This window comes from Apis laboriosa, unplaced genomic scaffold, assembly GCF_014066325.1.
Source record: "Apis laboriosa isolate Shangri-la unplaced genomic scaffold, ASM1406632v1 scaffold173_cov153, whole genome shotgun sequence".
In the NCBI taxonomy this organism is placed as follows: domain Eukaryota; kingdom Metazoa; phylum Arthropoda; class Insecta; order Hymenoptera; family Apidae; genus Apis; species Apis laboriosa.
In genome coordinates this window covers 539,266-549,341 of record NW_025222150.1, presented here as the reverse complement: position 1 = coordinate 549,341, position 10,076 = coordinate 539,266, and the positions used below count along the sequence as shown (strand labels likewise).

Here is a 10,076-nt window from a genome sequence, read left to right as displayed (position 1 = left end):
ACCTATATATTTCTAATATTAAAATATATTATAATAAAAAATATTAATAGAATTTAAAGAAAAATTATAATATATAACAATAATAATATTTTGTGACTTATAATTAGTGACATTACAATTATATTGTGAATTATGTATCATATAAAATGGTATAATTTATATAAATATTTAAGGCACTATAGAAAACATAATATAAAAACAGATATACACATAAGTATGTAAATGTGTACATCTTTAAATATTTAAATTTTGCAAAATGCAGATCTGCGACATCATTTAATTTCTATTAAGAAATAGTATTGTATAACATACAATTTTTGTACATTATTATATATATATATATATAATATATATATTATCTATGATCTTAGATTAAATAATTGTATATTTTTTAAAATAAATTTATAGGTACAGCAAATAATTAATTTCCATTAAAATGTCCCATTAATTCATTTGCCACTAAAATAATAAAAAAATTTATTACATTATTATTATAATATGATATAATATTAAAAGATTTATATTTTAATTTTCTGAATCTTTAATTTTAATTTGAATAAATAAATATTACAAAACTATAAGATAAAATAAAATAAATATATTTTATTAAATATCATTATTTTATGTAATAATATTATTATTTAATATAATAATATTTAAAGATTAAAAATATTGTTAAATTTATAATACTGATTAAAAAGAATTAAAAATATTTAAATATAGATTCTAAAATTTCATGTAAAATTTTAATATATAATAATATTTTAATATATAATTTTAATATATAATAATATATAATAATAATATAATATAATAAATTATTATAAGTAAATAAAAAATATATATATGTCAAATAATAAAAAATTTACATATTAATTCATAAAAAATTTATAAATTCTGTTTTTGAATGAATTGAAAATTTATTAAATATCTTTTATAAAAAATAATTTATTATAATTTTTATTAATATTAATAATAATCTTATAAAATAATTATAATAAATAATTATAATTAAAATAATATTTTTTATTAAATTTTTTTGGTAAATATATTTCTAAATAATTTTTTATTTATATTTAATATATTGTCAATAATTATATTTTAAAAAGAAATATTTAAAATGTTTAAAAATACAAAATTATATTTTAATTATAATTCAATATATTAATTTTTATTTTAAAAAATTATTATAACAATTTTTTATTTAATATTTTTTTTCTAATCTTGATAAATATTGCAAGATTTCATTATATTTTTTTCTATTAAATACTGTTAAATTATTTATAAATAGTTATAAATGCATAATTATATAAATGATCTAAATAATTATATTTCAAATTAAATTATCTTACCTTTAAATTACTTTGTACATTTCTATTACCGACTTCTTCTTGACGTTTTTCACGTAATTGATCTAACCTTTCTTGTCTTTTAACAGCCTCAATATTTTTAATTCCTCGATTTTGTTGTTCAGCAATTCTCTTTTCTGCAGCTTCCATTTGTTTTCTTCTTCTAGTTTCCTAAAAAGGAAAATACTTTTTGTATTTTTTAATTTAATCTTAAAAAATATTTTTAAAAAATTATTTTTAAAATTTTTTTATTATTGAAATATTATTTAGATATTTTAATATTACAATAATATTTTATAATTTTTTAGATATTAAAAATAAAAAATATTTTTTTCATAAATATTTATTATATCATATTAAAAAATTATTTAAATAAAATTTTTTTTTCACATTTTAAATAAACACGGAGTTTCTTAAAGGAGCTTTTTTTTAATATAATAATGAAGGGAAAAAAGTTTTTAATAATATTAAATGTAATAAATATAAAATTTATTATGCAAAAATTAAATATATAATTGTAATATACAAAAAAAAGAATTTTAAAATAAAATATTTATGCCAAAAAACATAAATTGAGTTAATTAAAAACAAATATCAATGAAAAATATTAAATAAGAAATATATTTATTATTTGGAATAACCTTAAAATTTCCAATCTTACCAAGTCTGGCGTTAAATCTTCACATGAAGATGATTGTTTGCAACAAGATAGACAAAGATTTCCCATGATAAAAATATTTAAGTTTTATTATTTAGTTAAAGAATTAAATTACTTGTATTATTATATTTTTTACACTTCTTTCAATAAATATAGAATTTTTTATCGCATATGGATAATAATAAGAGTAAGAGTTGCCATCTAGTATATTTCCAATCAATAAACATATAATATAATCATTATTTAAATTATGATAATGATTTATGTAATTAGGTTTTATGGACTTATAAATATTTTATCAAATAAGCTAAATTTTATTATAAAATTATATGTATTGCAAATATAAAAATATATATAAAAATATTTTGAATTGAGAAGAATAAGATAGAAGATTAGCATAAGCAAGATAAAATATATTGTTATTGAGATAAGATTATTAAAAACATTAATATATGATATGAAATATAAAACATTAGCACTATAAAATATAAAAATAAAAAATCATAAATAATAAAAATATTTATATATTTAATATTTATAATTAAATAATTGTCTTTTTATTAAAAATAATAAGATTAATATTTTTATAAATATTAATATTGTTATAAAATTGCGAATAATAGTTAGAAAATACTTTTAAAAAAGTTTTTAAAATATATATATGTATAATATTTTATTATATATATACGATTTTCATAAATATAGATGAAACAAATTAAATGAAATAATATTAAAAGTCTGCTATTATTATTTAAATCTTATTATATTTAATATTATTTATGATTAAAATTTTTAATTAATCTATTAAATTTATTGATGAATATAGATATATATATATATATATATATACGTATATATATACATATATATTCTCTATTTATTGATAGAAAATTATTCGTTTACGATAGGTATAAACGTTTTATCACTATGCTTATTAATGAATTTTTAAGTGTTGCAATTTAATAATTACTATATTAATAATTATATATTATGAATGAACGAATATATTCTTACAGTAATTACTTTTATATTAAGATACAATTTGTGAAATATAAATTTAATATCGAAATATGTAATAAACAAGGTTAACTTATAAAACATCTTTTAAAATTGCGTGATTTCTTAATTCATAGTACGTGAATAATCAAATATTGATTAGTCATTCCATATAAATAAATATTACTTAATATTGTCATAGTTCCTAAGCAAATATGGTATCTTCATGGTGTTATTTCATTTTACCAGTAGTATTATTTATTGGTTTACTTCGAAAATGTCGTGAACGTACATGGGGAAGATGTAAAAATACAGACAGTTTGGTAGGTCGAGTATTCATTGTAACAGGTGCTAATTCCGGTATTGGTAAGGAAACAGTAAAAGAATTGGCTAAAAGAAAAGCTACAGTTATTCTAGCCTGTAGAAATATACAAACTGCTCGAAATGCTATATCTGATATACGCACTCAAATATCTACTGGAGAATTGGTAATTTTATTTATTTTTAGTTATTTATATTTTACAATCAATATAATAGATATAATATTATAGTTTTAATCTATATGTCTAATCTTTACTATTATATATATAAAGGTATGGTATTATTTTTTTAGGTGCCAATGGAATTAAATTTGGCATCATTTTCATCAATAAAAGAATTTGCTATGGAAGTAATAAAAAACTTTGCAGAGATTCATGTATTAATTAATAATGCTGGAGTATATGTTCCTTTCAAAGAACAAGCTTTAACTGATGATGGATTTGAAATTCATTTTGGAGTAAATCATTTAGGTCACTTTTTGCTTACAAATTTACTTTTGGAACATTTAAAACAAAATGGACCAAACAGGTTTGTCATAAATATCAATTTCTAAATATCCATATAAAATATCTATTTTTTTTGTTAAATTTATTATTTATATATTTAATTACATTGTTTTTTTCAATAGAATTGTTATTGTGACATCTAAACTTTTTGAATCTGGGATAATTGATTTTTCCAATCTAAATTGTGAAAAAGGATTGGTAGTTAAAGGACGCATGAATCCTGCCTATTGTAATTCAAAATTAGCAAATACTTATTTTGGTATTGAACTTGCTAAACGAACAAAAGATAATGATATTAATGTTTACATGGTTTGTCCTGGATTCACTTACACTGGTTTATTCAGAAATGTTAAAAGGAGTTGGTTTCATTACATTATTTTTTCACCTGTTGCTCTATTATTTTTACGTACTGCAAATCAGGTGATTATTTTTTATATATTTTTTTTTATATATAATATGTCTCAAAATATTAATTTGTAATATTTAATATATTATAATTAATATATTATTATATTTATTATATTTTTACTATAGGGTGCACAAACAGTATTACATTGTGCAATAGAACCTTCCTTATCTAATGAGAGTGGTAATATTTACCGTGATTGTAAACTTTATGTTTCAAAAAAAGAATTAGATCCTAATGTAGCATTACGTTTATGGGATGTAAGTGCAAAACTGACTAGAATTAATGAATTTTTAAAATGAACATTTTCATTTATATTACATACATTAATTTACTTTTAATATCTCAGTGGCCATTTAATATTTATTTTTGTATGTAAACTATAATAATATATAAGAGTATAATAATATAATAAAATTAAAAAATTATTGCCATAAATCTTATAAGAAATAGCAACATATTTTTGTTTGCAATGTTATAAATAAAAAGATCATACTGTATAATTTTTTAAAATATTAGGATGTTGAAAATATTGTAAATTTTATTAAATCCTCTTAAAACTACAATAAAATAAAAAATAAAAAACTTTTATCAATAATAATAAAATTTTTAATCATTTCTCCGATGCTTTTAATATAAATTATTCTATTCATAAGTTATAAATTAGAAAAAAATTTATGTATCTATATTTTAATATATTATTCATTATAGTACATTATAATACTATAAAACTTCTTAAATTTAATAAAAAACATATACTTACATGATTGCAGTAAATCTGTACAATTTTATATCAAATTATTTAAACATATTTTTAATCTAATTTGTTTTTCTTTTTACATTGAAATAAGTTATAACAATTTCAATAGTTGTTTAATTTTCATTGTTTTCTTTATCCATTAAATATTCTTTATCATAATTATTAGTTACAATATATTTAATCCAATATATTAAATTAATAATATTTTCTTCAATTGGTCCTTTTATATAGATTTGTCTAAATATTAGTATGTATATAATTAATAGACTTAATTTTAGAAACTAATTATTAATCAATATGTTGAAATATTATTTGAAATCAGATGTTCAAAATATTGAAATCTGTTAAATATATATATAAATATTACTTTAAATTACATAAGGATATTAAGTCAATTTAATAATATTGTTTTTACATAGGAATGTTAACAATATCAACTTTACATAATAACTTTACATAATTAAAAAAATATAAACATGTACTAATTTTAATATTATATATAAAGAATCATTATTATAATTTTTTTTCTTATATTCTATCTATTTAATGTTGTGTAAACAATAAAAAGCACAATTATTATTGCACGACCCATCATGTATTGCACACATGTATTAAAATTTATTATGTAAGTAATAGTACCTGAAATGGTATATTATCATATAGCAATTTTTCATCGAATATAAAAAGCATATAGATATAGATATTAAAATATTATTTAACATAATGAACAAATATAATATTTTCTATTTAATTAATAAATAATTATAATAAATATAAATATTTTATATTTTATAAGTTGAAGAAATATATGAGATTGTTTTATTTTCAATTTTCATAATAGTAACAGTATTTATATTAATTTAATTTTTTCTATATGGCATGCAGTGAATTTTTGTTGGGTCTGGTGCGTTTAAATATTAACTATTATAACAATTAACAGCACTTTGTTATATCTTAGAATATAAATACTACAGTCGTGGTTTCATAACTTTAAAACTAGTTTTCTTATTAGCTAAAGCTTCAGTACGAGCATATACATTTTCTGAACTACGTCTAATAATGTCAATGTATTCACTTGATGCTTGGAAGTCACATTTGTTTGTTTCATCATATAAATAGCAATCTGATTTTTGTGCTGTTTCTATTAATTCCGTTTCCAACTAAAATATAAAAAAATATTTATATTAATAATAAAGAACTATATTTTTATAAAAATTTTAACATTTAAAATTTATTTACCATTGATTCTCTACTTGTGTTATTGTGGTACCAATTTTTAGCATGTAAAGAATCTGTTCGGTCTTTTCTATTTATATATATAAAAAAAAGACAATTATTTAGTAAAAAAAAATATATATATATATTTTATTATTATATCTATTTTATTTCTTATATATATATTTTAATATATACTTACTTTGATTCAGAATTATATCGTTTTCGCGATGTAAGATATTTTGATGAAAGATATTCTTCTGGATAACTACAAATAGAACTCGTTCTTTGTTTCTTTTCAGTTTCTTCATAAGCACAACACATTATATCATCCAAAGATAAACATGACTTAGCCAAATGTTTCTTACTATATGTTGAGATTTCTGTTCCAGCTGTATATTCATGATCATTACAACTTTTATCACTAGCTAATATTTTAAGATTATTATAATCTTTTGAAGTTTGATTTTTTATGTTATAATCTTCATTGTATTTTCCATTTTTTAAAGCATTATCTACAACATCATTAATATTTATTGAAATTTCATTAGTAATTGAAATAAGTTCTCTAGTTTCATCTTTTTTTGTATTATTATCATTTGAACTATCATCCCCATTTTGACTACTAGTAAGTGCCATTTCACAGCTACTTATAGAATTCGAGCTTCTATCTCTTACACTTACTGAACCTTCAAAATTATCCACATTGATTGTCTTTGACACTGATGTTGGTATCATAATTTCAATATTATTTTCTATTGCAACCTTATTTATTTGAAAATTATCTTCATTGTCTATATCATTTATATATTTATTAGTTAAAATAGCGTTATTTAAAGTTTCATTACTACTATTAGTTGATCTATCTTTTACTAGTACCAATGTTTTATTGTCTATGGCACTTTCTTCTGATTTACAAATTCGCTTTGATTGACTGCCTAAAACAAGAGACTGTACAGGTTTATCTAAACCTTGATCTAAGGATGAACCAAGAGAAGATTTTATACTCTTCAACTGACTCATAGATCGTGAAGATCGATGACATTTCTCAAAAATTATTTTTTGTATTGGTGGTGTTATACTTTGTTTATTATTTCCAACTTCAATATCCAAAGATGAAGTAGAATATGTTCGCTTTGAATTATCTAAACTACAAAAGAGGAAAAATTTTATAATTAAAAAAATAATAATTATATACATTATAATTATAAAATATTTAATTATCATGAAAACATAACATACTGAGATTGATTTGGTTTAATATTTATTAAAGTAGCAAGATTTGAAAGTGTTGCCCTTAAGTCTGTTGTTGGAAGGCCACAATACCATCTTAATTGAGCTATATTTTTATTTAATAAATAAACAGCATAACGAAATTGCAGTTTATCTTTACTTCGAGCAAAAAGAGGAAATCTAAAAAATTATACATATAATTATACAATATATATTTATACAATAATTATACAATAATTATACAATAATTATAACATTATAATTATATATAAAAATCAAAAAATATATAAAAATCAAAAAATAAATAAAAAATAAAAATACTTACTGTCTTTCATTATCAGGTAAATTTTCTGTAATATGATCTATAATTTTACTACGTGATCCATAATGTATAATAGGATATCTAGTAGGTATGTTAAGAAAATTGGCAATCATTTGTGTACTATGTGCAACAAATCCCAATGCTACAGCAACTTCAGTATCATTTGATAATTCTAAATCCTCACTATCTGGTAAATGAACATCATGTATTCTAAATTTTCGATTTCCATCCTGTGCCATATAAATACATTCATTTATACTGTGATTCATTTCATATTACTTTTCTCTAAAATTTAATGTCCTATCATAAATATCATACACATACTTGTGAAATAGGATATATTAAACTTAATTCTGAAATCAATTGTCTTCTTCTATGAGCAAGTTGATTACTCAATTGAATATATGTTTCTCTTGTATCTATTTGATTTTGTCGCCATTCATGTAATCTTTCAATATCTTTATTTAATTCCCTGTATTTTTCCATTAAATCTGAACCTAATTTTAATAAATATATTAAAATCATTTTAATTAAGTTATAATATAATGTAAATAATTTAATAATTGATACCATAATCTTGATTTTCTTCCATAATGTTAGAATGCATCTGATTTAACATTCTCAATTCTCCCATTTTTCTTGCTCTTTCTTGTTCTAATAATTTTGTTCTAAATTTTGCTATTTCTAATTCTTTGCGGATTTTTATTATTTCAGCTTTTTTCTCCCTATTTACTTTACGAGGTTGAAATAATCTGTTTAATGAACTTTGTGGATATTTTGGTGCATGAAAATTATCTCCAGAAGCAATTCGCATTCGAAGTGTTTGTACTGATTCTGTCTGTTGTTTTAATGCTTGCATTTTATTTCTCAAACTGCTGAGTTTATTCACAGTATAACTATCTCTTATTTCAGATGAATTAACTTTTATACGTAGATATCTTTTCAATTCAGGAGTTTCAGCAAAACAATATGTTGGTGTAAAAAAACCACCATGAAATTGAAAAATTAAAGAATTTTCTTTTAAAATAGTTTCTAAGGTACTTGGTAATTTTGGACCAATATATGCCAAGCCAGTAAAAGATATGCCCCATGTAAATATAGTTATATCAGTAGTTATATTATTAACAATCACTCTTTTCCATAATCTTACAATGACTTCTATTAAAAAAAAAGAAAAATACTCTTTTTATATATTTAATATAATATAAATTTATAAATTAAATTAAATATTATATCATTATTATTTGATTATAAATTGGATAGAAAAAATATATTTAATTATTAATTTTAATTATACCTATGAGCACATGATTATTTTCAAGGTACTAACAGATTACAAAGCTCACCACTGGCAGTAGAATAATTGGTAGCATATATGGTTGGTGCTTCCAAACTTGACCATTTTGGATTTACATTATCAATTATTTCACTTGTATATAAAGGAGAAGACATACTTGTTCTATGTAGAGTATAATAAAACCAACAAATTTCATTATTTATATTTGTTTTTAGATTGCATCCTATTATTTGTATAAGATTCCTAAGCCTTAACTGAAAATATATATTTTATAAAATAAATTAGTATATGCATAATATGCATATGCATAAAAATCTTATTTTATATATAAATAATATTAAAATATAAATAATTATTATTATCATATATAATTACTATTATTAATCAAAGAATTTATTTTTTTATAATTAAAATTCATTTTTTTTTGGAAACTGATTTATATTAAAAAAACAGAATTTATAGCCATTGACCATTATAATAAATTTATAAAGTCATAATATACAGAGAATAATCATTTTATATAAATAATTACCTGTTGTGTAGCAAGAGGAAGCCAAGCTTTATATCGTGGAAAAATACGAGGTTGTAGAGTTAAATCTAAATCTCTAACAAGGTTTTTCGTCTCTGAAATCTCCATTATATGCATTCATAATATTAAAATTATATAAAAATAAAGTAAACTAATAGTGGAATATTTGCGTGACAATATTTAATTAATATTCGAAATTATAATAGATTTTTTTAGGTTATACATATATATATATATTTTAAAATTTAAAATAAATAATGATTAAATAATGTAGAATATAAATACTGCTTTCTCACATAAAATTTTAATTTTATTAATTTTATTCTTTGTAAATAATTATTTTTAACTAGACGTAAATTCATTATAAAATACTGTCATTTTTTTAAAGTTTGACAGTTCTTTATACTGACACTTCGAATATATTTCGATGTTCATTCAGTTCCTTGATCAAATATCAGTACGGCCAAGCACGTAAATTTAAAAT

General features: G+C 19.5%; 3 protein-coding genes across 3 annotated transcripts; 1 reads left to right on the top strand and 2 right to left on the bottom strand.

Moving 5' to 3' along the window:
- Positions 1 to 146: 146 nt before the first annotated feature.
- On the bottom strand, positions 147 to 2,216 carry LOC122711590 (small VCP/p97-interacting protein). Its single transcript, XM_043930516.1, has 3 exons — positions 2,011 to 2,216; positions 1,353 to 1,520; positions 147 to 459 (listed from the first exon to the last, which is right to left on the bottom strand). Exons 1-3 carry the CDS (start codon positions 2,074 to 2,076, stop codon positions 445 to 447), a joined length of 249 nt encoding a protein of 82 aa, XP_043786451.1. The 5' UTR covers positions 2,077 to 2,216; the 3' UTR covers positions 147 to 444.
- Positions 2,217 to 2,999: 783 nt separating this feature from the next.
- On the top strand, positions 3,000 to 4,639 carry LOC122711604 (retinol dehydrogenase 11-like). Its single transcript, XM_043930550.1, has 4 exons — positions 3,000 to 3,491; positions 3,617 to 3,852; positions 3,953 to 4,250; positions 4,365 to 4,639. The coding sequence occupies exons 1-4, from the start codon at positions 3,219 to 3,221 to the stop codon at positions 4,536 to 4,538; spliced, it is 981 nt and encodes a 326-aa protein (XP_043786485.1). The 5' UTR covers positions 3,000 to 3,218; the 3' UTR covers positions 4,539 to 4,639.
- Positions 4,640 to 5,747: 1,108 nt separating this feature from the next.
- Positions 5,748 to 9,872, bottom strand: LOC122711600 (UV radiation resistance-associated gene protein). The gene is made up of 9 exons (XM_043930546.1): positions 9,596 to 9,872; positions 9,113 to 9,317; positions 8,337 to 8,924; positions 8,091 to 8,263; positions 7,770 to 7,996; positions 7,454 to 7,624; positions 6,414 to 7,361; positions 6,236 to 6,302; positions 5,748 to 6,156 (listed from the first exon to the last, which is right to left on the bottom strand). The coding sequence occupies exons 1-9, from the start codon at positions 9,707 to 9,709 to the stop codon at positions 5,965 to 5,967; spliced, it is 2,685 nt and encodes an 894-aa protein (XP_043786481.1). The 5' UTR covers positions 9,710 to 9,872; the 3' UTR covers positions 5,748 to 5,964.
- Positions 9,873 to 10,076: the final 204 nt, after the last annotated feature.

What these genes read in the sequence shown, in the direction of transcription:
- LOC122711590 (XM_043930516.1), bottom strand. Translation starts at nt 2,076, where the DNA reads ATGGGAAATCTTTGTCTATCTTGTTGCAAACAATCATCTTCATGTGAA. An exon ending in AAGATTTAACGCCAGACTTG is followed by an intron (nt 1,521 to 2,010) that starts GTAAGATTGGAA and finishes TTTCCTTTTTAG; the next exon opens with GAAACTAGAAGAAGAAAACA.
- LOC122711604 (XM_043930550.1), top strand. Translation starts at nt 3,219, where the DNA reads ATGGTATCTTCATGGTGTTATTTCATTTTACCAGTAGTATTATTTATT. An exon ending in AAATATCTACTGGAGAATTG is followed by an intron (nt 3,492 to 3,616) that starts GTAATTTTATTT and finishes TTATTTTTTTAG; the next exon opens with GTGCCAATGGAATTAAATTT. An exon ending in AAACAAAATGGACCAAACAG is followed by an intron (nt 3,853 to 3,952) that starts GTTTGTCATAAA and finishes TTTTTTCAATAG; the next exon opens with AATTGTTATTGTGACATCTA.
- LOC122711600 (XM_043930546.1), bottom strand. Translation starts at nt 9,709, where the DNA reads ATGCATATAATGGAGATTTCAGAGACGAAAAACCTTGTTAGAGATTTA. An exon ending in GGAAGAAAATCAAGATTATG is followed by an intron (nt 8,264 to 8,336) that starts GTATCAATTATT and finishes TATTAAAATTAG; the next exon opens with GTTCAGATTTAATGGAAAAA. An exon ending in ATTAAACCAAATCAATCTCA is followed by an intron (nt 7,362 to 7,453) that starts GTATGTTATGTT and finishes CCTCTTTTGTAG; the next exon opens with TTTAGATAATTCAAAGCGAA.